The following is a 27998-nucleotide window of genomic DNA, read 5'->3' as shown; positions in this document are numbered from 1 at the left end:
TTATGATTTAACACTGCATTTATTCATGAGAAAAAACACATTTTCACGGTTTCAACATTTGCAGAATCCCTACATCTTAACAGAATAACATATCCGTAGGATAGTGACATCAATTTGAATATTCAGAACTTTACAAAAACAGTGGTTTTAATCTAAATCATATTTAAGGAATGTGCAATCTGTGTTGCCAACATTAACATTTCTCTTAGACATAATTATATGTTTCTTACAACGGTTAATATTGCAATTATTCATTTATTATCGCACTTAAATAAAGTTTTCTTTGAATAGACATTATATATGCTTTTATTTGACTGAAACCCAAACATGTTTTATTCAATCTGATGATCATGATGTGATGAGCTGGGCAGAACATTTGAAATCCAGCCTTTCCCCAGAGGACATTTGGACAGTTGACAGAAGAGCACAGGAGTAAATACTAGGATCAGTGAGGCAGAAGCGTCAGTCGCAGCTTACTGGAACACGCTAATACATAACAGCATCTTTTTTTTAGATGCTCTGAAGTCTCTGGGATTTAGATGAGCTTCCTTTCACCTACAATCCAGTCTTAGGAAGCCTTTATTTGCTTGGCACTCTGAGTCTTGGGGGGTATGATGTGAACCTGGAAGGGGATGAAGAACTCCAGGAGAGCCTTTGTGTCCTTCAGGTCCAGAGAATATTCCTGAGCGATCTTTCCCGGGGTCCAGGTCTGAGGCTGCCTCTGGTGGCTGCCCAGGGCCTTCAGGGTCTCAGCGATGGTCAGCTTGCCTCTAGGAACATCTGACAGCTCCACCAGGCCGTAGTGCCCCCCCGGCACACTGAACCTGAGCGGCCGCCGCGCACCTTCTGTCTCCAAACTCACCTCCTGTGATGCCTGTGAGAAGAGAAAGCACAGGAGGTTTGCAAGTACACCTCGACTGAGAAGAGATTTCCCTGTGAGCAGAATCTGGTGAACTCCTGTCCCTTTATAGCCACAGCATCAGGCCCAGATTAAATACAGACTGTGCCAAGCTCTGCCTTACTAATCAATGTGTACATGAACATTAGCCGCATTCACACCGCAGTACTTTTCCCACTTTAGTTCCGATACAGTTGTCGCGTTCACACCAAAAAGAGCCAGAACTAAAATGAGTTAATCAGAACCTTTTCAGTCCCTGCTAGAGAGCAGGTACTTTCGTGGGAGAAAAAGGTTCCTATGTCTGATTGGCTAAGCGGATTACAAACCACGCCCCGTAAAACTCCAAAAGGTTTTGTGAAGCCGCCATTTTATTATTCTCGCATTAGCATTATTAGCATTAGCCCAGCGCACAAATGCAGAGACACTAACTTATGGCAACACAAAAGAAAACATGGGAGCGGTGGAGATGAGGAGGTGTCGGCGTTCTGGCTATTTATTCGGAAGGCTTCAGTAGAAGCTGCTGTGAGTCCCAGCAGCTTCTACTGAAGCCAGTCCCCAACTCTGGAGACTTCCGGCCGGTGACTTTGGGTGGCAGTATACGCCGTGACAACCCTGTCTCCTAAAAATTACGTTCCCACAGAACTATACTGCATTCTCAATTACGTTTAGCCAGAAACTTATTTTCTCCCACGTTACGTTCGTTATGAACGTATCTCAAATAGATTTATTTTCTACATATCTTCAAGAAACATATTTTCTCCCACGTTACGTTTCTTATGAACGTATCTTAAATACGTTTATTTTTCTACATATCTTTGCCATTTATTGTCTTGCTTATAATAATGATAAGTCATTTATAAATATCATTTTAGAGCACACATTTGAAATCAGTAGGCGAGGCTGTAATTTCGCCAGCTGTTACTCTCATGAGCGAGGCAGAAAATAATAGTTTTAACATGCCAAAAAGCTGCTGTGTCGTTTATTGCACCTCAAACATTAAAACAAATCCAGTTACGTGTTTCTGTACTTCCTCTAAGAAGAAAGGACAGTAACAGAAGATCTCTGTGACGCCAGATGTGGTGTTGTTAATGCGATATGATATCCGAAAAAAAATTCAGTTTAGGATAGCCGAAGACACTACAATACCCATAATCTCCAGCTATCGTTTGGTACTACAGTCCCGTTGACAAACCCCGTGATTAATCTTCAAGCTCTGGAATTGGATGTTGGAGTGGCAGTACGCCAAGGTTACTCCGAGCGTCAAGCTCTTCGAAATGGAACGAAACCACGGCAGACTATTCAAAACTGGACTCGAACGCCCCCCCCAGAAATACACATGCTGGCTATTGTGTTTCGCAACATGTTCTCTATGGCACGTCTCTACTGGGAATTGTATAGTTTTAAAAGACGTTTTCCCCAAAATTAGAGGTTGACAGTATTAAACTGCGTACAGCCCTGGAGGTTTAGGCGATAGGAAAAAAATTGGTGTGTACACATTTAAAATATGTAATTACAAAATGGGTGAAAATCGCTTGTATCCATAATGGGCAGCATTAATATATACCCACATGACAGCTCATTGTTACTTTGTAATTCTACTCCACTACAATTCAGAGGTTAACCTGGTATTTTTACTCCACTACATTTATTTTAGTTACTTTTCAGATTCTGATTAATGATGTGAAATATAAAAAATCGTTAAATCAGACTTTAGTTACACCTGAGTAAAATTCAGGGAAAGGTGATTGTCAAGTGCCAACAATCAGGAGAGATATTTGATACTTTAGTTTATTTATTTATTTATTTTTCCAGCGTGTAAAACTAAAGAAAATACAAATGAAACAAAAGATGATACAGACATGATACAGTACTATACAAGTGAATGCAATAACAAAACAACATATTTAATTAATAATTGAATAATCTGTAGTATCATTGTCTGATATCAATAAACAACAAAGCTTTAGCTAATTACACGTCCGAAAAGTAGAGTATATTAATTACTCGTTATTCTCTACTAATAGTTAATTAAAGACTGTATATAATTGCTATTTTGCACATCCCTTTCAAGATTTCAAGATTTTCTAAGGTTTATTGACATATCATATACACAACTACGGTGTAGTTATGCAATGAATGAAAAACTTGGGTCACAGGTTCCTCAACATTGCATTACAAAACATCTATCAATATGTGTGTATACCTCCACCATTAAACTGTCAAATTCTGCACACTTCTTATTCTATCTACATACATGAGAGTATAATTAATGTGTATGATATCAGTTGAAATAAGTGCTTCAACATAGTTAATATTGCAGGAAAGCAATATCTTAGACGTTAAGTACTTTGTCAGGCTTAATATTTATCTGTAGATACCCCCAAAGCTTTTTTCTTATTTGAAAGAAGACCTTAACCTAAAGTATTCTTAAATGTGTTAATAAAGGTTAATTAGTTTGTCTGTTTTGCATATCCTCCTATTAATATCTTTGTACATCCAGCACTAAACTGTTTTATTGTAGAGATCACAGTATCTTCTTGATTTTTTATATTCTATATTTCTATCATTGACCTTCTACTTTCCCCCTATGAAAGTATGTACTCTTAATATTTAATAATATTAATATTTTTTTCATCAAATAACATTATTCAACAAAAATAACATTATTCAACAAAAATAATTCAATAACGTGCTTTAACCACTAGGTGGTGCTCACAAGGTACACACAGCATACTAATAATAACTTTGTATTATTAGTGTAGGACACTTATGTATAACATCTGAAGATGTGTAGTTTTATTTATGTTTTTACATAAGTTTACAGGATATTGCTATACTATTTCTCATGTTTTACTTCTACACATTAATATCTGAACATCACAGACAGAAAGGCATATCCGTCATTTAATTGTAAGCTATTGAAATTGTGATTCCATAGATTTGTCTCCCATCACCCAAATCCCCTGACTATTCTCTCAACTCAGTATTTACATTTTTATATTCAAAGAAAATCAGTAATATCTTTAAAAACTACAAGTCCCTTTCTATCAGCTGTGCACCGTTATGGTGTAAATATAACCTATTTACCAATTGGATCAAATATAAAAGTCAGCCGAATTACTATTGATACTGCAAGGAGACGTATTTTGTGAAAAGAAATACAAGATGTTGTTTAATTGTTGATATATTTATGATCCACGTCACATATTCAGTTGTGGCGGCAATTCTCCTGTTTGTCCGGAAGTCTTCTCATCAGGGCTCTATAAATAAAGAACTACGGCAGATATGTAATATTTAATGCAGCCGAACCGTGTATTACAATGCCGTTATGTGATGACTTCCAAAGAGAAAAGCAAGAACACTCGGAATAAAGTATTATTTTACTTTTTTTTTAAAAATGTTTTCGGATATCATATCGCATTAACATCATATTGATTAGCATTGCGGGTAAAACATCCAATCAGCGAGCTTCAAGCTGAGGATCTTGGGTAATCTGTTCAGTGGGTTTGTGGTGTGTATCGCTCAAAATGTCCCTTATAGGCCTACGTCTGTTTCCGGTGACTTTATTTACGGCTAAAAAGCATGCTAAAAACCCCAAGATTATAGAATTAAACAAATAAATAAAAACAAGGATAATTGTGTGTTATTGTTGAGCAAATAACAGTGTGTTATTTAGAAAAGAATAACAAATTAGAAGGAAAAAAAGATTTTCAAAAATACAGATTTCAGTATTTTTAGGCTCTAAGCCCCATTTATTTTCCTCACAGACGGCAAAAAAGTCTGACATTATCCATCCATCCATCTTCTCCCGCTTATCCGTGGTCGGGTCGCGGAGGTAGCAGTTCCAGCAGAGAGCCCCAAACTTTCTTTTCCCTGGCCACATCAACCAGCTCTGACTGGGGGATCCCAAGGCGCTCCCAGGCCAGAGAAGAGATATAATCCCTCCATCTGGTTCTAGGTCTACCCCTTGGTCTCTTCCCAGCTGGACGTGCCTGGAACACCTCCCTAGGGAGGCGCCCAGGTGGCATCCTAACTAGGTGCCCGAACCACCTCAACTGGCTCCTTTCGACGCGAAGGAGGAGCGGTTCAACTCCGAGTCCCTCCCGGATGACCGAACTTCTCACCTTATCCCTAAGGGAGACACCAGCCACCCTGCGGAGAAAACCCATCTCGGCCGCTTGTACCCGCGATCTCGTTCTTTCGGTCATGACCCATCCTTCATGACCATAGGTGAGGGTAGGAACGAAAATGGCCCGGTAGACAGAGAGCTTTGCCTTTTGGCTCAGCTCCCTTTTCGCCACAACGGTGCGGTAAAGAGACTGCAGTACCGCTCCCGCTGCTCCGATTCTCCGACCCATCTCACGCTCCATTGTTCCCTCACTCGAGAACAAGACCCCGAGATACTTGAACTCCTTCACTTGGGGTAAGGACTCATTCCCTACTTGGAGTGGACAGTCCATCGGTTTCCTGCTGAGAACCATGGCCTCAGATTTGGAGGTGCTGATCCTCATCCCAGCCGCTTCACACTCGGTTGCGAACCGATCCAGTGAGTGCTGAAGGTCGCAGACCGATGAAGCCATCAGAACCACATCATCTGCAAAAAGCAGTGGTGCAATCCTTAGTCCACCGAACTGCAGACCCCCTCCCCCACGACTACGCCTCGAAATCCGATCCATGTATATTACAAACAGGATTGGTGACAAAGCGCAGCCCTGGCGGAGGCCAACCCTCACCTGAAATGGGTCCGACTTACTGCCGAGGACCCGGACACAGCTCTCGCTTTGGGAGTACAGAGATTGGATGGCCCTGAGTAGAGACCCCCTCACCCCATACTCCCGCAGCACCTCCCACAGTGACTCCCTTGGAACCCGGTCATATGCCTTCTCCAAGTCTACAAAACACATGTAGACTGGATAAGCATACTCCCAGGCACCCTCCAGGATCCTTGCGAGAGTAAAAAGCTGATCCGTCGTTCCACGACCAGGACGGAATCCGCATTGTTCCTCCTCAATCTGAGGTTCGACAATCGGCCTGACCCTCCTTTCGAGTACCTTAGAGTAAACTTTCCCGGGGAGGCTGAGTAGTGTGATGCCTCGGTAATTGGCACACACCCTCTGATCCCCCTTTTTGAAAAGGGGAACCACCACTCCGGTCTGCCACTCCTTCGGTACTGTTTCCGACTTCCACGCAACGTTGATGAGACGTGTCAACCATGACAGTCCCTCAACACCCAGAGCCTTCAGCATTTCTGGGCGGATCTCATCCACCCCCGGGGCTTTGCCACTGTGAAGTTGTTTGACGACCTCAGTGACCTCCCCCCGGGAGATTGGTGTCGATCCCCCTTCATACACCAGCTCTGCCTCTAACATAGAGGGCGGAGTTGTCGGGTTCAGGAGTTCCTCAAAGTGCTCCTTCCAACGCCCTAACACTCCATCAGTTGAGGTCAACAACGTCCCATCCTTACTGTACACAGCTTGGATGGTTCCCTGCTTCCCCCTCCTGAGGTGTCGGACAGTTTTCCAGAACAACTTTGGTGCCGCCCGAAAGTCTTTTTCCATGTCTTCTCCGAACTTCTCCCACACCCGCTGCTTTGCCTCGGCCACGGCTGAGGCTGCTGCCCTTCGGGCCTGTCGGTACCTTGCAACTGCCTCGGGAGTCCCCCGGGATAACAAATCCCTGAAGGCCTCCTTCTTCAGTCGGACGGCTTCCCTGACCACCGGTGTCCACCAGGAGGTTCGAGGGTTACCGCCCCTTGAGGCACCTAGGACCTTGAGACCACAGCTCCCCGCCGCGGCTTCGGCAATAGAGGCTTTGAACACCGACCACTCTGGTTCAATGTCCCCAACCTCCACAGGAATGCCCGAAAAGCTCCGCCGGAGGTGTGAGTTGAAGGCCTCCTGAACTTGGGCCTCCTCCAGACGTTCCCAGTTCACCCGAACTACACGTTTGGGCTTACCAGGTCTATCCAAAGGCTTCCCCCGCCACTCGACCCAACTCACCACCAGATGGTGATCAGTTGACAACTCCGCCCCTCTCTTTACCCGAGTGTCCAAAACATACGGCCTCAGGTCCGATGATACGATAACCAAATCGATCATGGACCTTCTGCCTAGGGTGCTCTGGTACCACGTACACTTATGAGCATCCTTATGTTCGAACATGGTGTTTGTTATGGCCAATCCATGACTAGCACAGAAGTCCAGTAACAAACCACCACTCCGGTTCAGATCAGGGGGGCCGTTCCTCCCAATCACTCCCCTCCAAGTGTCTCCATCATTGCCCACATGTGCGTTGAAGTCTCCCAGCAAGATTAAAGAGTCCCCTTCAGGAGCCCCATACAGGACTCTTTCCAGGGTCTCCAAGAAGGCCGTATACTCTGAACTGCTGTTGGGTGCATAAGCACACACAACAGTCAGAGTTTTCCCCCCCATAACCCGCAGGCGTAGGGAGGCAACCCTCTCGTCCACTGGGGTAGACTCCAACAACGAAGCACCCAACCGGGGACTTGTGAGTATCCCCACACCCGCCCGGCGCCTCACACCTTGAGCAACTCCGGAGAAGAATAGAGTCCAACCCCTATCCAGAAGTAAGGTTCCAGAGCCGACGCTGTGCGTAGAGGTGAGCCCAACCAGACAACTGGTAACGCTCCACCTCCCGCACAAGCTCCGACTCCTTCCCCCCCAGAGAGGTGACGTTCCACGTCCCCAAAGCCAGCTTCTGTCGCCCGGGTCTGGTCCGTCGAGACCCTCTGCCTTCACTGCCACCCTTCTGGCAGCGCACCCGACCCCATTGCTGTTTCCCGTAGGTGGTGGGCCCGCGGGACGGAGAAGCGGAGGTGTTGCCCACGTTGCCTTTTCGGGCTGTGCCCGGCCGGGCTCCGTGGCAAGCCCGGCCACCAGACGCTCGCCGACGAGTCCTCCTTCTGGGCCTGGCTCCAGAAGGGGACCCCGGGCTTCCTCCGGGCCGGGTATCCTCACTTCGTGTGTCGTCTTTCATGAGGTCTTTTGGCCGTGAAGTTGTTTGCGGCCGGCCAGTAAACCCAAAGCAGAAGAAGAAGAAGTGACGTCAGCGGCTTCATTTGCCTAATCCTCCCTCAGGGGACTTATTCCGGTGTGAACACGATCTGTACTTAGTTCATGAGAACTCAATAGTTCTCATGAACTAAGTTCTGATGAACCTTTGTGGGAAAAGTACTGCGGTGTGAATGCGCCTAATGGGTCAAAGAATGTGGGTAATGTATGAGCTGCTCCATCTCTGTATGTTTGACCTTTTTTCAGCTCTTTGCATTGCTTTACTTGCCCACAACTTTTGCTGGTTCAGTGTCTTCTCTAAATCCTCCTTGTGTCTACATGCACACAACTGTTTTCAGCACAGGATATATGTGAAGGAAGCATAGGCGTAATTTATTCTGGGGACATGTCCCCACTACTCTCCATTAGGAACCTGTTGTTTCAAATGTTCTGAAAATAGCGTGCACAAAGACAATTTGAAGAACAAGAGAACAAGTACAATCTGGGGGACTGGTAACACAAGTGTTGCAGTTTGGAGCGGCGACACCTTTCATATTAGTAATAACTGAATAGAGAACAGCTTTGCAGCAGTGTAGCATAGTTACTGCACTAGTTATACTATGTATGTATTGTTCCGGTAGTTATGAAGGAAATCTGTTCTATCCTGTCATCCAGTGTGCAAGTAACCATTGTGTTTAGCATACAAGGGAACTGGTAACACCATGTTACCAGTAAAGCGTGTTTCAGCAGGTGTCTCCTTCACTTGCTTTGAAACCATAGAATGTATAAAGACTGCCAGTTGCTGTGTGCAGAGAGACTGAGCGTCTGGGGGGGGGGGGGGGGGTGTTCAGACTAGAGATGACAACGTAGGCTCATTTCTATCAATAAAGCCTAATAACAACAAGGGTAATCATAACGGCACAATTGGCTTTACATGTTAGAATATTTACAGCATTATAACAACTAAAAGGAGAAGAGTGTTCCAACCTTACATGTATGACATGAACAAAGTCATGGGTTTCACTTTGTTGCCAAAGTGGTGGGGACACTTTTTTCAGATACAAATAAAACTGTATTGCGCGCCACCCTTTTGTTTGTACACACTAATTGACTTACTATTTGCTAGCAACACCTGTATAGACAGGAGTCACAGTGTCAGGCTGCAGACTATTCTCGTAGGACGAACCATTATATGAAGCTCAGCGCAATTTCTTTCAGGAAGACTGGGTAGGCCTATAGGCCCTATATACAGTGGGGCAAAAAAGTATTTAGTCAGCCACCAATTGTGCAAGTTCTCCCACTTAAAAAGATGAGGCCTGTAATTTTCATCCTAGGTACACTTCAACTATGAGAGACAGAATGGGGGAAAGAATCCAGGAAATCACATTGTAGGATTTGTAATGAATTAATTGGTAAATTCCTCGGTAAAATAAGTATTTGGTCACCTACAAACAAACAAGATTTCTAGCTCTCACAGACCTGTAACTTCTTCTTTAAGAGCCTCCTCTGTCCTCCACTTGTTAACTGTATTAATGGCACCTGTTTGATATCGTTATCAGTATAAAAGACACCTGTCCACAACCTCAAACAGTCACACTCAAAAATCAACTACGGCCAAGACCAAAGAGCTGTCAAAGGACACCAGAAACAAAATTGTAGACCTGCACCAGGCTTGGAAGACTGAATCTGCAATAGGTAAGCAGCTTGGTGTGAAGAAATCAACTGTGGGAGCAATTATTAGAAAATGGAAGACATACAAGACCACTGATAATCTCCCTCGATCTGGGGCTCCACGCAAGATCCCACACCGTGGGGTCAAAATGATCACAAGAACGGTGAGCAAAAATCCCAGAACCACATGGGGGGGACCTAGTCAATGACCTGCAGAGAGCTGGGATCAAATTAACAAAGGCTACCATCAGTAACACACTACGCCGCCAGGGACTCGAATCCTGCAGTGCCAGACGTGTCCCCCTGCTTAAGCCAGTACATGTCCGGGCCCGTCTGAAGTTTAGTTTGCTAGAGAGCATTTAGATGATAAAGACGAGGATTGGGAGAATGTCATATGGTCAGATGAAACCAAAATAGAACTTTTTGGTAAAAACTCAACTAGAAGTGTTTGGAGGAGAAAGAATGCTGAGTTGCATCCAAAGAACACCATACCTACTGTGAAACATGGGGGTGGAAACATCATGCTTTGGGGCTGTTTTTCTGCAAAGGGACCAGGACGACTGATAAAATGTTATCAGCGTGCCAACGATCGATAATTATCAACGGGGGTTGAGGAGCTTGACGCTCGTCAACTATCTCAACTATCAGCAGGAGGGCGGGGGAGCCTCGCTGCGGGGAAGCAGTGTGTGGACCTGTCAGCGCAACTTACATGATGCCGAATTTAACAAGCACATTTAAATAATTGGTTTAAACGGCATAATAATAACAACGATCGTCCGTTCTGTGATTCTCCAGAACACACAAGTTATGATATTAGGGTCATGCAGAGTGAGATGAGATCGCTGTCCCTTTAAGAGAGAGAAAGAGAGAGAGAGAGAGAGAGAGAGAGAGAGAGAGAGAGAGAGAGAGAGAGAGGGGTGCGGCTTGTGCATGTTTGTTTGTGAATGGTAGAGCGACAGTGAGGGAACGTGTGTATGTTTCTGGAAGTGAAACGGGAAAGCAGAAAAACAGAGGTCTGTGATGTATTTTGTGAAACAGAAGAACAGCTAAATAAATGCAACGTCCTCCCAAGAAGAGCTCGCCTCTCTCCAGTCATTTAAGCTAAAGTGGGTTATTGAACCTGAAGCTTGTTGCTTCTGCCCTCCTCGACTACGGTCTGGGAGCCGACAGGAAAGTTCTACACACAGATGGCCAGTCCGCCCCTTTGTAGCATATTATTTAGATGAGAGATGAGCAGATCGCCACTGGGCTTTCAACTAAATAAACACAGCCACGCAAAAACTGCGTCATTTGTACAGCTCCTTATGGGTACTGCAATTTGTGAAGTGCTTTCCTCCGTGGTGAAACGATCAGCACTGCACCACGGAGGAAAGCGGCAGAAAGTCAACTGGAGATAAAGAGAGCGGGGCTGCGTTGCGTGCATGGCTTCCTTCTGCAGGTAACGGGGAGACGAGCTCTGGCGGCGGTCTCGCGTTCAGGATCCGAAAATTAATTTAAATATTTTTGCACACTTATTCCACTTATTCCTAGTGTGCCACTGGTTACGGTGCCGCGTGCCAATGCTGGCACGCGTGCCAGGGGTTGCCGACCCCTGGTGTAAAGGAAAGAATGAATGGGGCCATGTATCGTGAGATTTTGAGTGACAACCTCCTTCCATCAGCAAGGGCATTGAAGATGAAACGTGGCTGGGTCTTTCAGCATGACAATGATCCCAAACACACCGCCCGGGCAACGAAGGAGTGGCTTCGTAAGAAGCATTTCAAGTTCCTGGAGTGGCCTAGCCAGTCTCCAGATCTCAACCCCATAGAAAATCTTTGGAGGGAGTTGAAAGTCCGTGTTGCCCAGCGACCGCCCCAAAACATCACTGCTCTAGAGGAGATCTGCATGGAGGAATGGGCCAAAATACCAGCAACAGTGTGTGAAAACCTTGTGAAGACTTACAGAAAATGTTTGACCTCTGTCATTGCCAACAAAGGGTATATAACAAAGTATCGAGATTAACTTTTGTTATTGTCCAAATACTTATTTTCCACCATCATTTGCAAATAAATTCTTTAAAAAAAAGATTTTTTTTTCCTAATTTTATCTCATAGTTGAGGTATAGCTAGGATGAAAATGACAGGCCTCTCATCTTTTTAAGTGGGAGAACTTGCACAATTGGTGGCAGACTAAATACTTTTTTGCCCCGATATATATATACATATATATATACATATACATATACATAGATATAGTCTTGGGCGGTATCATTTTTTTCATACCGTCATACCTTGCTGACATCATACCGTGGTATACGGTATATGACGGTATGACTTGGGTCGACTTGAGCGAGATGGCGTTCGGCGGCAAATAGATGTTTCGAACGGTATATTATATGTTCGGTGTAAAATGCAGCCCGAGCCGGTAGACGCTCGCAAAGTGCCGCGACGGGCTGCATACATGACATATTGTGCAAATGGCACATTTTGAGATCGGATACAGGACGCGTTTGTAGATGTTCGACGTTGTTTCCATTGTGAGCTAAGTTAACAATATATCATCAGACATAAACATTTTCCGGGAGTAAATACTTGACTTATTGAATAAAGTTTGCTCTATTCACTAACTAGTTTGGCAATATTATTCCGTACATGTGTTAAAAACCTTATTTCCATTTGATTCATTGGATTACTCGCGTGAATGTTTAGCACGTAAATGCTTTCGTTTTTAAAACCGTCCGACCTCGACTACAAAACCATCAACCAGTTGCATAGGATTAAACAATGTCAACACTCACTCACCCCGTCTTAGACATTCCCAAAGAAGTGCCTCTGTCTCTCGTTGTGCTGGATGAAGTCACTGGCGACGAGTAAACCCAAAATAGTCCCAAACAGGCGCAGAGGCATTTTTCTGTCGGGGTTCGGGGCCGGCAAATGCTGCCGCCATCTTGCTCAGCTCAGCTCTGTGCTGAGCTCTGAGAGCGGGAAAGACGGACTGCCCTCCCCTGCCCTCTGCTGGCGCGTGCTGTGCATTACAACCAATGTCGTCCCTGTCAAAACTCTGTGTCAGTGTAATAGAATTAAACGCATCTGTGATTTGGCGCACAGTCTGTGACGTCACGGTATTTAAAATCATACCGACGGGATTTCGAAATACCCTGGTATACCGTAATACCGTCATACCGCCCAAGCCTAACACACACACACATTCACTTCGCAGCTGCATATAATCAGCTCATCACGGGCGTTGTCTATAACCTATTACCTCATTCTCCAGCAGCCAATCACTGTGCTGCAGCCACATTTTAAAATGGTTCTCCTCTATCCTGCAGTCAGCTGTGATTTCAGGTGTTCGTGCTGCCGCCCACCTCCTCCCCCTGTCCTCATATCCAGTGCCAGGAGAGCTAATCCAAGGACCTCATCACACCTCCTCCTAGGGCTGCTCAATTATGGCAAAAATCATAATCTCGATTATTTGGGTCAATAATTGATACAGGGCTCGACATTAACGACTGCCCGATGGCCCGGGGCCATCTAGTATTTAGCTCGGGCAATGAAGCCTCACCTGCTGGTTGCCGGGCAATCTATTATGCCAGTATCATGCAGCTCGCGGATCCAGTAATGAGTGAACCGACAGTAAAACTAAACTAGGGGTGCAACAAATAATCGACTTAATCTATTAAAATCGATTACCAGATTCGTTGGTGACGTCATCATGTGTTTTTTTACGCCCCGTTAAGCTCCAACGTTATAGAGAACCGCAGTGACGCGTCCAAAAGCCCGGAAGTAGGTTAGCATTTTTAGCACTTCCGGTTCCTTCCTCAAAAAGCAATGCATTTTTTCCATAGGGTTTTGGAAAATAGCTCGAAATAAGGTCTGTGGTTGACACAAATGTAAGAGATAAATCACGTTTTGTTCTACGACATTAAATACATCAGCAGTGACCCCACTAGTTATTTTTGAAGAGTTTACGTGTCTGAAAAACGATGGTTGTTACCGAGTGGCTGAATAGGACTACAGAAATTGTCGAGGCCGTTGTACTTCATTACGCCGAACACGTAAACACTCCCGCTAAGTTTGTTTTCCCCTGTGTTCTGCTTGAAAGCAAGTACATGCCTATCTTTAGTATCTGTATATCTATATCTGACCATTAGAATCTGTATTTTTGAAATTGTCGTTTTTAACACCGTAGTTTTACAAATGATAGAATAATTAATTACTAGTGTTTTCCAATTTTACTCTGCAGTTTGTTTCGTTAGCTAATGTTAGCTAAAGCTAGCGCTACTAGTTAGCTACGCAATGGTTTCTTGCTTTGCTCCGGGTTGCAGCCACAGGTCTTCGCATGAAACGTGCTTGTTCTATCGTTTCCCGGCCCATGTTTTCCAAAGGAGAGTCTGGATTCGTGTCATGAGGTAAGCTGACGTTACATTTTTGTCCATGTCACGGTGAAATGTAAATGATGGGTAGTGACTGTATCGCCGTTTTAGAGATGGCGCTGCTGAAAAGACAGCAACATAAGTAAAGATAATGAATACATCCTATTAAAACCTGTGTGGCTTATATGGTAAGTCTAATTAGTACAAGCAGCATAACGTTTCACCATGTAACTAAAGATTGTAGTCAGGGACATATTGAACTAATAACAAATCACCTCTGGCTGGCAGAGAACTCTCTGCTCCATAGCTTCTCTTGGACGTAAAATCACATGTACATTTTACATTTATATTCAATGTAATATTCCATCCCTCACATACTTTTGTATATATAATAACTTATATTTAGTTTTTCTTGTTATGCTGCTGCAACACAAACATTTCCCAAATTGGGATCAATACAGTAATATCTTATCTTAATTAATTAAGAAATATAACTATTATTAGTGTAGCAGCTGAGACCTATTTTCAATATGGATTAATCTACCATTTATTTCTTTAGTTCAATTTTCATCTATAAAAATGTCAAAATAGTGAAAATGTTCACTTGACTTATCAAAGTGCAAGGTTATATCTTTAGATGTTTTGTTTTAGCCTATGTACTGTATGTCTTAATGCTCTTATATGTGACGGGGTGACTTCCAAAAAAAACTAATATTTTATATCTTCCCAACAGACGAGCTGACAGGAAACCTAACACTCTAACAACCACAACATTGCAACATCCTCCACTGAATGCATACGTTTAGCTGCCTTTGGCTTCTTCCACTGACAGGGGGTGTAAGTGCAGCTGAAATTGTGGATGGCAAAGATGGCTAATGCAGCCGCATGACTGTATTTCCATTCTCCACATGGGCATTCACATTTTGTGGGGAGAATTCCCTCTTCTCCTGTAGATACCTGTGGTGGTGGGATTGTTTTATTATTTAAAATATATTTACATTTGTAATGCCTTCCCAATTATCCCTTTAATTGTTTATAGCCTACTGTATGTTTATTTCATGGATATTTCTGTGTTTTCTGGTGTGTAATATTTGTAATCTTGGGGCCTCTTCTCTTTAACGTCTACATGCTACCACTGGCTCAGATAATGAAGAACAACAAAATAAGTTACCATAGCTATGTGGATGACACACACATTTACGTAACCATTTCACCAGGAGACTATGCTCCAATTCAAAAACTGAGTACCGTAATTTTCGGACTATACAGGACTGTCTCAGAAAATTAGAATATTGTGATAAAGTTCTTTATTTTCTGTAATGCAATTAAAAAAACAAAAATGTCATACATTCTGGATTCATTACAAATCAACTGAAATATTGCAAGCCTTTTATTATTTTGATATTGCTGATTATGGCATACAGCTTAAGAAAACTCAAATATCCTATCTCTAAATATTAGAATATCATGAAAAAGTATACTAGTAGGGTGTTCAACGAATCACTTGAATCGTCTAATTAACTCGAAACACCTGCAAGGGTTTCCTGAGCCTTGAAAAACCCTCAGCTTGGTTCAGTAAACTAAATCACAAGTATGGGGAAGACTGCTGATCTGACTGCTGTCCAGAGGACCGTCATTGACACCCTCCATCAGGAGGGTAAGACACAAAAAGAAATTTCTCAAAGAGCAAGCTGTTCACAGAGTGCAGTTTCAAAGCACATCCACAAAAAGTCTGTTGGAAGGGGGAAATGTGGCAGGAAACGCTGCACAACCAAGAGAGATGACCGCAGCCTTAACAGCATTGTGAAGAAGAGTCGCTTCCAGAATTTGGGGGAGCTTCAAAGATAGTGGACTGAAGCTGGAGTCCAGGTATCAAAAGTCACTGTTCACAGACGTGTCCGGGAAATGGGCTACAATAGCCGTATTCCCATGGTCAAGCCACTTCTGAACTCAAGACAACGGAAGAGGCGTCTGACTTGGGCTAAGGAAAAGAAGCACTGGACAGTTGCACAGTGGTCCAAAGTCCTCTTTTCAGACGAAAGCAAGTTTTGTATTTCATTTGGAAGTCAAGGCGCCAGAGTCTGGAGAAAGGCTGGAGAGGAGCAAAATCCAAGTTGCTTGAAATCCAGTGTGAAGTTCCCACAGTCAGCGATGGTTTGGGGAGCCATGTCAGCTGCTGGTGTTGGTCCACTGTGTTTCATCAAGCCCAGAGTAAATGCAGCTGTGTACCAAGAGATTTTAGAGCACTACATGCTTCCGTCTGCTGAAAAGCTCTATGGAGATGAGGAATTCATTTTCCAGCATGATCTGGCACCTGCCCACAGTGCCAAAACCACCAGTAACTGGTGTACTGACCATGGCATTACTGTCCTCGATTGGCCTGCAAATTCCCCTGACCTGAACCCCATAGAGAATATGTGGGGTATTGTGAAGAAGAAGCTGAAAGACACCAGACCCAACAATGCTAATGAGCTAAAGGCCGCTATTGAAGCATCCTGGGCATCCATAACACCTCAGCAATGCCACAGGCTGATTGCCTCCATGCCACGCCGCATTGATGCAGTAATCCGTGCAAAAGGATTCCCAACCAAGTACTGAGTGCATTAATGGACATTTTCAAATGTTTGATTGTGTTTTGCTGTTATAAATCTTTTTTTTTTACTTGGTCTGAGGAACTATTCTAATTTTTTGAGATAGGATTTTTGAGTTTTCTTAAGCTGTATGCCATAATCAGCAATATTAAAATAATAAAAGGCTTGCAATATTTCAGTTGATTTGTAATGAATCCAGAATGTATGACATTTTTGTTTTTTTTAAATTGCATTACAGAAAATAAAGAACTTTATCACAATATTCTAATTTTCTGAGACAGTCCTGTAAGCCGCACCTGAATATAAGCCGCAGCAGCGGCATACCACTCTCGGTTCCACTTTTACTTTTGCGCGCTACCTGTCTCACTCTTTTCCGGCCTCCAGCTTTTCCTGCTGGAACTCGCCGCTTAAAGGTGGGGGTCCGCGGACCGGCCATAGAGCCCATAGAGTTAAAGGTGTTGGCCGTTAGCTGTAAAAATCCATAGATTAGCCGCACCGTTATATAAGCCGCAGCGTCGAAAAATAGGGAAAAAGGCGCGGCTTATAGTCCGAAAATTACGGTAAGTGCATTGAACAAATCAATGACTGGATGTGTCAGAACGTTCTCCAATTAAACAAAGATAAAACTGAGGTAATGGTTTTTGGAGCCAAAGCAGGACGTTTAAAAGTTAGCGCTGAGCTTCAGTCTGCAATGTTCAAAACAACAGATAAAGCCAGAAGTCTAGGTGTAGTCATGGACTCTGGCCTGAGTTTCAACAGTCACATTAAAACAGTTACTAAATCAGCTTACTATCACCTAAAGAACATATCTAGGATTAAAAGACTAATGTCAACGCAGGATTTGGAAAAACTTGTCCATGCTTTTATCTTCAGTAGACTGGACTACTGCAATGGTGTCTTCACAGGTCTCACTAAAACATGTATTAGAAAGCTGCAGCTGATTCAGATCGCCGCTGCTCGAGTCCTCACTAACACTAAGAAAGTGGATCACATCACTCCAGTTCTGAAGTCTTTACACTGGCTTCCTGTGTGTCAAAGAATAGATTTCAAAATACTGCTGCTGTTTATAAAGCACTGAATGGTTTCGGCCCAAAATACATTTCTGACCTCCTGCTAAATTATGAACCATCCAGATCTCTCAGGTCTTCAGGGACTGGTCAGCTTTCTGTCCCCAGAGTCAGAACTAAACATGGAGAAGCAGCGTTCAGTTACTATGCTCCAAATATCTGGAACAAACTCCCAGAAACCTGCAGGTCCGCTGCAACTCTTACTACTTTTAAATCCAGGCTGAAGACTTTTCTTTTTGTCGCTGCTTTTAATTGAACTATTCATATCTTAGACTGCACTGTAACTTTTATCCATGTGTTTTTTCTTTTAATGTTTCTTTTATTAGCTTTTCTTTTTAATGACTGATTTTAAATGCCATTTTCTTAATGTCTTTCATTTTTTGTAAAGCACTTTGAAGTGCCTTGTGTTGAAAAGTGCTATATAAATAAACTTGCCTTGCCTAATAAAGATTTCATGTGACACATAAAATGGATTTGTTGATGGGAATGTATGTGAATAAATTAACTCTAGGTTAACGGTACTCTTGCTATCACTACTCACCGACACTATAAACCTTGTCCCTCATGCTAGCCCTGACAACACCGGTAAGCACGCCTTCATCTAGGCTGCACTGTTTTACGTGTCCTGACTTGTAGTGGTTCTCTCCTATCTACACTCTTGTCATCTTTGTAAAACGATATGAGACTGGTAATTGACACAGCCATGACTTCTAGTTAAATTCAGTGTGGCTAAAATGAAAAGCTTTGTTAAAATATGCAAGCGCGCGAAAGTCAAATTCAGCTTTACTGCCAACAATTCTACATGTGTTATACATCCAGAAATATCGTTTCCCACAGTGTGACATGTATACATAAAACAAAAAGGGCCTAGATAAACGTGGTATACATGAAACAAAACAAAAAGGGCCTAGATAACCGGGGTATACAGTTTAAAATGTTAATATATTTAAAGGGTTCAAAGTGCAGTTTCAGTGCAAGTCAGTTGAAACGATCTTAAGTTGGCGTGACGTTGAAGTCGTGCGACCCTGCTGCTGTACTGGCTTGTAGTTCGTTTATAGCATAACGTTAGCATTTTGCTTCTGGCGACTAGATTTATGATTCAAAAATTATAAAAGTAGGGTTGACATGTGGATATTATCCGGCTGAACAAAACGTGATCCCTCTCTTAAATGTGTGTCAAGCACAGACCTTATTTCGAGCTATTTTCCAAAATCCTATGGAGAAATTGCATTGGCTTTTGACAAAGGCGCCGGAAGAAGTTTACTTCCGGGTTTTATGACGCGTCACTGCGGTTCTCTATTGGTCTTTTCATCGGTATTGGAGACATTTAAAAAATATATGTCATGTATTATTGCTACAAAAACATTATAGTCTTAGTGTCGACAACTCGTTTCTAATATGCAAAAAGACAAACAAAAATGCGTCTATGATGTATTTTCGATCAGACGAGATCTCTCTCCCCCGTCTGTGTACGAGGGGGCGGGGCAGTTTACACACACGCGGCTGCTACATGCAGAAACACACTGCGGAGATGGCGGAGAGAACCAACCTTGAGACCTCAGAAATCGGGAGCAAAAATGGGGGGGGGGGGGGGGTTCTAGTGGATCGCCGGAGCTGTTAGAACTACAATAAGCATGTTAATGTGAATCTAAGTGCAATGCCTTGCGGCCTGTAGCACCATCCTTGATGGAGCATATGTGTGGGCTGGACCTGTACCAGGAAAGGATTGAGCAGAGAGTAGAGTAGTTCTGATTCGTGTTCTGTTTCCTGTGACTATCTGCTTCACCCTCTCAGACTTTGAGTTGCGTGCGCTACTAAAGAGACGTGTTACCATGGAAACCAAACAATGGTGTAGCTGTATTAAAGTCCGAGTGGAAACAGTGCTGAGTAAATCTGATTTTGTCAGAAATCGGGAGAAATGCGGGAGAAATATGACCCCGGGAGGAAACCGGGAGAGGGCAATGAAATCGGGAGTCTCCCGCGAAAATCGGGAGGGTTGACAAGTATGGCTCCGAGGTGTGGTTAAACTTTACCCGTCTCGATGTGGACAATGCTCGTTGCCAAAAGTGCAATAAGAGTTTAGCATGTAAGGGTGGTAAAACGAGCAATTTGTCTAAACATTTAGCAAAAGTGCACCACATTCAGACGGAGGAATGCACCGGGTTCGACTGTCTTTCTAGTAGCTCTGTAGCCCCCCCATCCACGAGTAACGTTTCCACGTCAGGTGTTATGTATGCTAGCAGCAACACACGCAGTTAACTCAATTATACAAACATGGGTTAATGATTAGAGGTAACTGAGTTCTTTATTTTGTTAAAGTTTCAGCTATTGTGTTTACAGTTCTGTCATCAGATTATTTAATACGATTTGTTAAAATATTGTTTCTTTTGATGTGAAATATTATTTATTAAAATTTAAATAAAAAGCAATGTTAATTTTGTTCAAAATGTGTTTAGTTAGTTTAATAATATATGTATTTTTGAATCAAGTATTCATCTTTATTGTCTTCATTGTTAGTTTCCACATGCCTAAAACAACCTCAAGCTAAATCTAAAAGTTGATGGCTAAATAAGAGCATTTGAGAAATTGTGCAAGGCATACAGTAATAGTCCGAATAGTCTATTAATCGTTTCATTAATCGATAGATTAATCGATTATCAAATTAGTCGTTTGTTGCAGCCCTAAACTAAACATATCTATAACTAGTTTAGGTAGTTGAGAGGTAATTAAAATAGCTACGTGCAGGGGCGGATCTAGAAAAATATTCATGGGGTGGCAAGAGGGTGGCAGGAGATTTTGAGGGGTGGCATCCCCTGGCAGAAGTATATGCTGATTTAATCGCAGTCATATCAATCAATGTTAACTTGGAAAGCCACAATATTGATATTTTAACTCAATAACATAGGTGACATTATTGTGGCACATCAGTAAAGCCTTAAATATAAATATATAAGGTGGCAGGCGTAATTTAATGAATTTTAACTGAATGAGTTGGTTTAACTCTTAGACCAGCAGGGGTACCAAATATGCAGACTGCTGCAATAAGTACATTAACTGTCTCATCGATGTGTGTCTGTATGAATATGATAATATTAACAATCATTAATTAATTAGAGTAGAGTTAATGATGAATGTTCCTCAAGATGCTTGCTCACCCTCCTTCAAATTTGAAAGACCAGTAATTACTATCATAATTCAAAAGAATCAAAGGAACAGTTGAGCGCCCCACAACTTCATTGCAAACAGTTACAACCTTGACTTTACATCAAAAAGAACAAACATTAAAGAAATGACTAACTGCATCAGTTAGGGTTAAAAAAACGTGTATTCAGCTAAAACATACATCGCTGCAGTTATTATCCAGTGGAAAGCCCTTACCTACTCGCCTAGTTAATCAAAGTGGTTACTTTTTTTTGGCTGGGCAGTGAAGTTTTACACACCGTCTTATTTGACTTTCTCAGGACTTGAAAAAGGTTTTTGGGGGCAGACCCCCACAAAGAAGAAACATATATACACATGTAAGGTCATCTTCTTAAACAGTTTATTATTCTCATCGACTCATCCGTGAGCAGAGCATCAAGTTGGCATGTCTATAACAGCTGAATGTGGCGATTACCATCTTGATCAGCAAAACGCCTCACAAACTTATTAAGGTTTAAAGCTATGGTGCGTTTTGATTCAATGCTGAGTACAGCCAAACTTGACAGGCTCTTCTCTGTCATTGTAGACCGCAAACAGTTGCGGCGCCAGAGTATTTGTGTTGGGTAATCTATGGTAGGGCTAACCCATACAGTGGTAGGGCTCAAGTCAGTATTTGCAATGTAATTACATACACGCTCCCCTTGACAGTGAAACGCCACGCTTGAGGTTTAGATTATTTCCCTGTCTCAATCCAAATTCAACTGTATGAAATAAAAAGGCACATTTGTCTTGTAGTAAATAAAAAGAGCGACCTGGAGCCAATCCTGCAATTTACCCACAGGTGAAAGAGTTGACATGCTGAAAACCCAACCCCTGCAGGGATTCTCCTACAGGAGATTTTTTGAAATACTAAAATCAAATACACATTCTGGTGCTCTCTTGAGAAGAAAAATAAATAAATATATATTACTACACGACGTATTTTAAAAAATGAATGCCATTTTAGTTTTTTGTTACTTTGCTCTGAAAGCTGAACCTGCTGCTCCTCACAGAGAAGAGGGAAGAGGCTGTGTGAATTACTTTACATTGTGGATAAGGGTGGATAGCACCCATTGTTCTGTGTGTCAAAATGAAAGACAGCCCACACACCTATCAATCATCAAAGCGTGGGGTCTTATAATTGTACCCATGTATATAGAGATGTACTACAGCAAAAGTATTCTCCGTCGGGACTTCCTGCAACAACACCACGCCGTTATCTTGATTCTGATTGGCCAGAAGACAGAGCAAGATGTTCTATTGAAAAAACGATCACTACGTGACAAAAGTTTTCAAAACCGTTTCTAGTCTTCGGTATTTCCAGACAAGTGGCTACTGAAATCAATCTTACTAACTGCTGTCTGTGCAATTTACTCCGCACGAGTTGGAAGACTTTATTTAGCTTACTTTAACATCATTTTTTATGGTGGGGCTAAGCCATTTCTTGGTATGGCTGTAGCCTACCCCAGCCATACCCTGACCGCAAATAACTCATTCCTTCTGTCTACTTGTATCCGAAAAGCTTCTCATTTTGCGCTGTCCTCCCGTTCAAATGAAATCGCCGCCAATCATACTTCCAAGCTCGCGCCGGGGGGGGGGGGGGGGGGGTGGTTACAAGGCTCGTGTCTTGTGCTGCATTCACTTGCACTCGGACATTAGAGATTTTCTCATAAATTTCCGATGAGCCACAACTTTTCTTTCAAAACAAAGCTGCCAAATGGGGTGACAGCTGGGGCGGCAAGGCATTTTTCTGAGGTGGCAGCTGCCACCCCGTGCCACCCCGTAGAACCGCCACTGGCTACGTGTGATATTCTAACCTGAAGTGTGTGTTTTGTCCGCTCACCGCTGCATGTGATCATGCAGAGCTGCGTGTCGACTCGTCAGCAGTCGACTCGCGTTTATGTCCATATCGATCAGATCCAGCTAGTTCTAGCTAATGATATGACTACCTGCTTATTAAAAGACACCTAAACAATAAATGTCGCTATGCAACTGGGTGAGGCCACAAAGTATAGTATATATGCATTATGCATTTGTTTACATGCCCACCGGAACCCCGAGGCATTACCAACAGATCAACGCACAATCAACCCATTCAGGACATCTATTTCTCCACATTAAGTGTTAGACATTAGAATTGGCTATTCTTGTCTGTCACATACTGTAAGTGGCGCAACTGAAGCGGTATTGCGCTAAAGGGAAATGATTTTGACCGGACATTTTGACCGAAGAGATTTAGATTTGCGGCAAAAGGGAACTCTGACGTCGCCATTTTGTGTGCTTCGCGGATGCGCTTGGCTCCTCTCGACTGCTGCTCGGGTCTGCTCGGTCAGCTTCCGGATGAGGAGGCATTCGTTGGACCAACTTACAGTAGATAACATTACAAACATTTTTTAACAGTGGCCATAATAATTTGGGAGATGGCCCTGTGGGCCATCTAAGCTAATTTACAGATGGCCCTGAGCCCAATAGAGATTGCCCTGAAAAATGCGCGCGGACGAAATTACGCACGAAGGGTTTGGGGGGCCTCCCCCTAGAACATTTAGCTTTTTGCAGGTCTTAGATGCTGTCTGGTGCATTCTATAGACTGAATTATAAGATGAACCACCACAATATTACAATTTCAATTGTATTCTTCATTTCACTTGTTTGTGTTTGCTCGCTTGCATGCCCTGCATAGCTATAATAAATACTTAAGTTGTTGGTCAAGACACTTTCCATCTGATGAAGGCAAATGCCTTCCCAGATGTAAAAAAGTAGAAAACATTACATGCAGTTGTAACTGCCAAAACAAACATTAATTACGCTATTATGGCCCCCGTTAAAAATGTTTGTAATGTTATCTACTGTAAGTTGGTCGAAGGAATGCCTCCTCATCCAGAAGCTGACCGAGCAGACCCGAGCAGCCGAGTGCATCCGCGAAGCATACACAATGGCGACATCAGAGTTCCCGTTAGCAGGCAAATCTAAAATCTCTTCGGTCAAAATGTCCAGTCAAAATAATTTCCCTTTAGCGCAATACCGCTTCAGTTGCGCCACTTATGTGACAGACAAGAAGAGTATGTGACAGACAAGAGTAGTCAATTCTAATGTGTAACACTTAATGTGGAGAAAGAGATGTGCTGTATGGGTTGATTGTGCGTTTAACTGTTGCTAATGCCTCGGGGTTCCGGTGGGCATGTAAACAAATGCATAATACTGCGCTCTACTTTGTGGCCTCACCCAGTTGCATAGCGACACTTATTGTTTAGTTCAAGGTGTCTTTTAATAAGCAGGTAGTCATATCATTAGCTAAAACTAGCTGGATCTGATCGATATGGACATAAGCGCGAGTGAAGTCTAATCTGATGGGAGAGAGAGATCAGCTGCTGCTGACGAGTCGACACGCAGCTCTGCATGATCACATGCAGTGGTGAGCGGAACAAAACACACTTCAGGTTAGAATATCACACGTAGCTATTTTAATTACCTCTCAAACTACCTAAACTAGTTATAGATATGTTTAGTTTTACTGTCGGGTCCCTCATTACTGGATCCGCGAGCTGCATGATACTGGTATAATAGATTGCCCGATCGGGCAACCAGCAGGTGAGGCTTCATGGCCCGAGCTAAATACTAGATGGCCCCGGGCCATCGGGCAGTCCTTAATGTCGAGCCCTGATAATGTTTGTTTTGGCAGGTATAACTATGCAGGGCATGCAAGCGAGCAAACACAAACAAGAACAAACAAACAAGTGAAATGAAGAATACAATTGAAATTGTACAATATAATATTGTGGTGGTTCATCTTATAATTCAGTCTAGAGAATACACCAGACAGCATCTAAGACCTGCAAAAATCTAAATTGTCTAGGAGGAGGCCCCCCAAACCCTTCGTGCGTCATTTCGTCCGCGCACATTTTTCAGGGCAATCTCTATTGGGTTCAGGGCCATCTGTAAATTAGCTTAGATGGCCCACAGGGCCATCTCCCAAAAATCCTTAATGTCATTCACTGATTGATATCACGATTATTAAAACGATTATCCATTTACTTTGAAAACATCAATTTATTGTAGAATTTTTTTTGAACAGTATGTTTTTAACAGTTGATTACCCTGAACTTTAAGTATAACTAAACTGAAAAACCAATACAACAACTAATTAATAAATAAAAAATGTCCTTGTTTTCGTAATCGTTGCAAGCCATAATCGTAATTGCGATTAAAATACGATTAATTGAGCAGCCCTACCTCCTCCCCGTCCACCTCCTTTCATCACATCCAGTGCCAGGAGAGCTAATCCAAAGACCTCATCACACCTCCTCCCCATCCACCTCATTTCATCACATCCAGTGCCAGGAGAGCTAATCCAAAGACCTCATCACACCTCCTCTTCATCCCATCTCCTCATCAAATACAGATCTTCAGCATCATCACAGTGTCTAGACTCCAGGGGGGGGTTCCTTATATGCTCACGGCTGCATTTCCCCCTTTAGATATACCATTTCAGGATCGGGGTCTAATCGCCAAAGACTTTACATTTATCATATGACATGTGTCAATAAATGTTCTTTAAAGAAAATGATGTCTCTCCTGATTGAAATACAGTATGTGGGGGGGAGGGGAGATTCATTTTTTAACAAAGTAGGAACATTCGAGCACATATAACAATCTGCACTGAGCCCATATGTTAACAGATGGAGATGCAAGTCCAAATTAAAAAAACACATTGAAAAAATAACATAAGATGAGGATAAGATGCTTAACATAAGCATTTGAAATGTATGTAAAGAAAGTCAACACATAAGATGTCAATATAAGACGTAATCTCATATAAAGCAGAATGCCCGTAGCATCTACTAATCAGAGGTGGGAAGTAACTAAGTACATGTACTCTACAACTGTACTTTGGTACCATTTTGAGATACTTTTACTGTACTTGAGTATTTCTATTTTATGATACTTTGTACTTCTACTCCACTAAAATTCAGGAGTACATTTTTTACTTTTACTGTGAAATATAATCAGTGTTAAATCAGACTTTAGTTCCACCTGGAGTAAATTCACAAGCTACCCTGCAGTATACAAAGTCATTCAAACTAGCTGCACCTTTACCAGCTTTGAGAACACTTTAATGATCAATCATTATAAAACATATCATATATTATTCTCAAATGGACCAATCTGCACAATGACTACTTTCAATTTTGGAACTTTAAATATATGTTGATGCTAATACTTTACTTGAGTAACATTTGAATGCAGGACTTTTACCTGTAAGGAATACTCTGTTATAAATTGTATTACTACAGTAAGGTGACCAGATTTTCAAAATGAAAACCGGGGACATTTTGAGTTTTGCGGTCAATATATCATTAACATATCCACTGTTAAAGAAAAAAGGGGGACAATTCTGGTTTAATGTAATTCGAACATTTGAGCTGTTGGATACAAACTCATATATGAGACTTCAAAGGTCTTTTATTTTTGAAACTGTACATCAGATTGCCCAGATTCTCTCCGAGTGATTAGATGGGGTGTCCTGCTATCACCCTGGAGTGAAATAAGTCTTTGATACTGGATAGTTTTTGTTTTATTCTTATCTAAAAACAGAGGGATGATAGCTCATATATGAGACTTCAAAGGTCTTTTATTTTGAAACTCTACATCAGATTGTCCTGATTCTCTCTGAGTGACTAGATGGGGTGTCCTGCTATCACCCTGGAGTGAAATAAGTCTTTGATAATTTGACAGTTTTTTAATTTATTCTTGTATAAAAACGGAAGGACGATAGCCCATATGAGATTTCAAAAGTATTTTATTTTGAAATTCGACATCCGATTTTCCTGATTTTCTCTGATTGACTAGACAGGGACTCCTGCTATCACCCTGAAGTGAAACAAGTACTGTATGTGATTGACTTCGAATGACTCTTTGATTTTGGACGGTTTACATTAAATAATAATCAAAATATAGATGGACAATAGATCTAATTTGAGATTTTAAACAGCATACATTTTAAATTGTGCTTCAGAAAGTAATGTTATTTTAGGAGTGTTGTGAGATGGTGTCAACATCAATTGAAATTAGTCACGCAGTAGAAATGTCAGATATGTCTTCATTAACTGTATACTTACATTTTACATTCACTCAGTTATAATGTGGTAGTTATAAGTAGTTTGTTTTAAATTATTATTGATCACATTATGTAGCACATATTTCTTAATTTAAGCTCCAGTATATATGAATATGTTTGGTGTGTTTTTCAGGTATATTTCTTATTGACCGAGTAAACGCTTTTATTTTGAAGGCAGTTTTTCCAGGCCTCTACCGTAATCCATAGGATATTCGCGCACCGCAATACAACGTGCTTTTGACTGTGTTTTCCGAAGTGGGGGCTGGCTTCACCCCAGTCTGTTTACCCATTGTTTCCTGACATGAAACGTTTTATTTCACCTTGCTATGTGTTTTTAACGTATATTAAAAAACGGGGACATTTCCGTGGACAGTTTCAACCGGGAACAGGCCAATACAAACGGGGACTGTCCCCGGAAAACGGGGACGTCTGGTCACCCTATACTACAGTCTGGTACTTCCACTTTTACTGAATAACAACATCTGAGTACTTCCCCACCTCAGCTTCTAATAATCAAACATTCTTATAATGGTATATATGGAGGGCATTCAACTGAAGCAGCCTCCCTCCCCAGACACACAGAAGGGTAGAGAGTGTCCCGGGCTGACCTCTGCTGCTGCCGGGTCCTTGGACTCCACATACACGGAGCGCAGGAGGCCCAGTAGCGGGGCGTTCTTCTGGCTCACCAACTCCGCTGTCTCCGCGGCTGAAACAGAACACAACAGGCCGTCAACAGAGGATTACAGAACCTTCCTCCAGAGCTTAATGACTGCCGCCATGCCTTTAGGCTGGTTTCCCGGCATGTCCCGCAGGAGAAGCGACCTGTCAGTGGAGCGTCACTCACCTTCAGAGCCGCCGGAGGAGCGCGACAGGTCGGCCTCGTGGCGGGGTGCTGCTCGCGGCTTCTCCTTGGAGATTTCTCGGTGAACACGGTTCTCCAGGTTGACATTTCGGAACATTCGCGCAACCCGTGCCCCCATGTTTGACATGTTACAAAACACAGCTCGCAAACTGACGACGGTGAGCAAGAAGGTTCATTTAAAAATATATATATATATGAACAGAGAAAAAGCAGCGACACCAAGTGGACGAAAGAGGCTATGGTTTATGAA

The 27998-nt window shown here is 42.5% G+C and overlaps 1 protein-coding gene across 1 annotated transcript; it reads right to left on the bottom strand.

The window, feature by feature from the left end:
- ndufaf4 (NADH:ubiquinone oxidoreductase complex assembly factor 4) lies at positions 1 to 27997 on the bottom strand. Its single transcript, XM_079646197.1, has 3 exons — positions 27731 to 27997; positions 27495 to 27592; positions 1 to 874 (listed from the first exon to the last, which is right to left on the bottom strand). The coding sequence occupies exons 1-3, from the start codon at positions 27873 to 27875 to the stop codon at positions 569 to 571; spliced, it is 549 nt and encodes a 182-aa protein (XP_079502323.1). The 5' UTR covers positions 27876 to 27997; the 3' UTR covers positions 1 to 568.
- Between the last annotated feature and the right edge of the window lies 1 nt (position 27998).

The sequence above is a fragment of the Notothenia rossii genome (genome assembly GCF_949606895.1).
Source record: "Notothenia rossii genome assembly, chromosome: 8".
In the NCBI taxonomy this organism is placed as follows: domain Eukaryota; kingdom Metazoa; phylum Chordata; class Actinopteri; order Perciformes; family Nototheniidae; genus Notothenia; species Notothenia rossii.
This window is presented reverse-complemented; position numbering and strand designations above follow the sequence as displayed.

Bases quoted from the DNA above. Each gene is read 5' to 3' on its own strand.
- ndufaf4 (XM_079646197.1), bottom strand. From the start codon at position 27,875: ATGTCAAACATGGGGGCACGGGTTGCGCGAATGTTCCGAAATGTCAAC. The intron at 27,593-27,730 runs GTGAGTGACGCT...GTTCTGTTTCAG, and splicing joins CTCCTCCGGCGGCTCTGAAG to CCGCGGAGACAGCGGAGTTG. The intron at 875-27,494 runs GTCAGCCCGGGA...CTCTTCTCACAG, and splicing joins AGGACCCGGCAGCAGCAGAG to GCATCACAGGAGGTGAGTTT.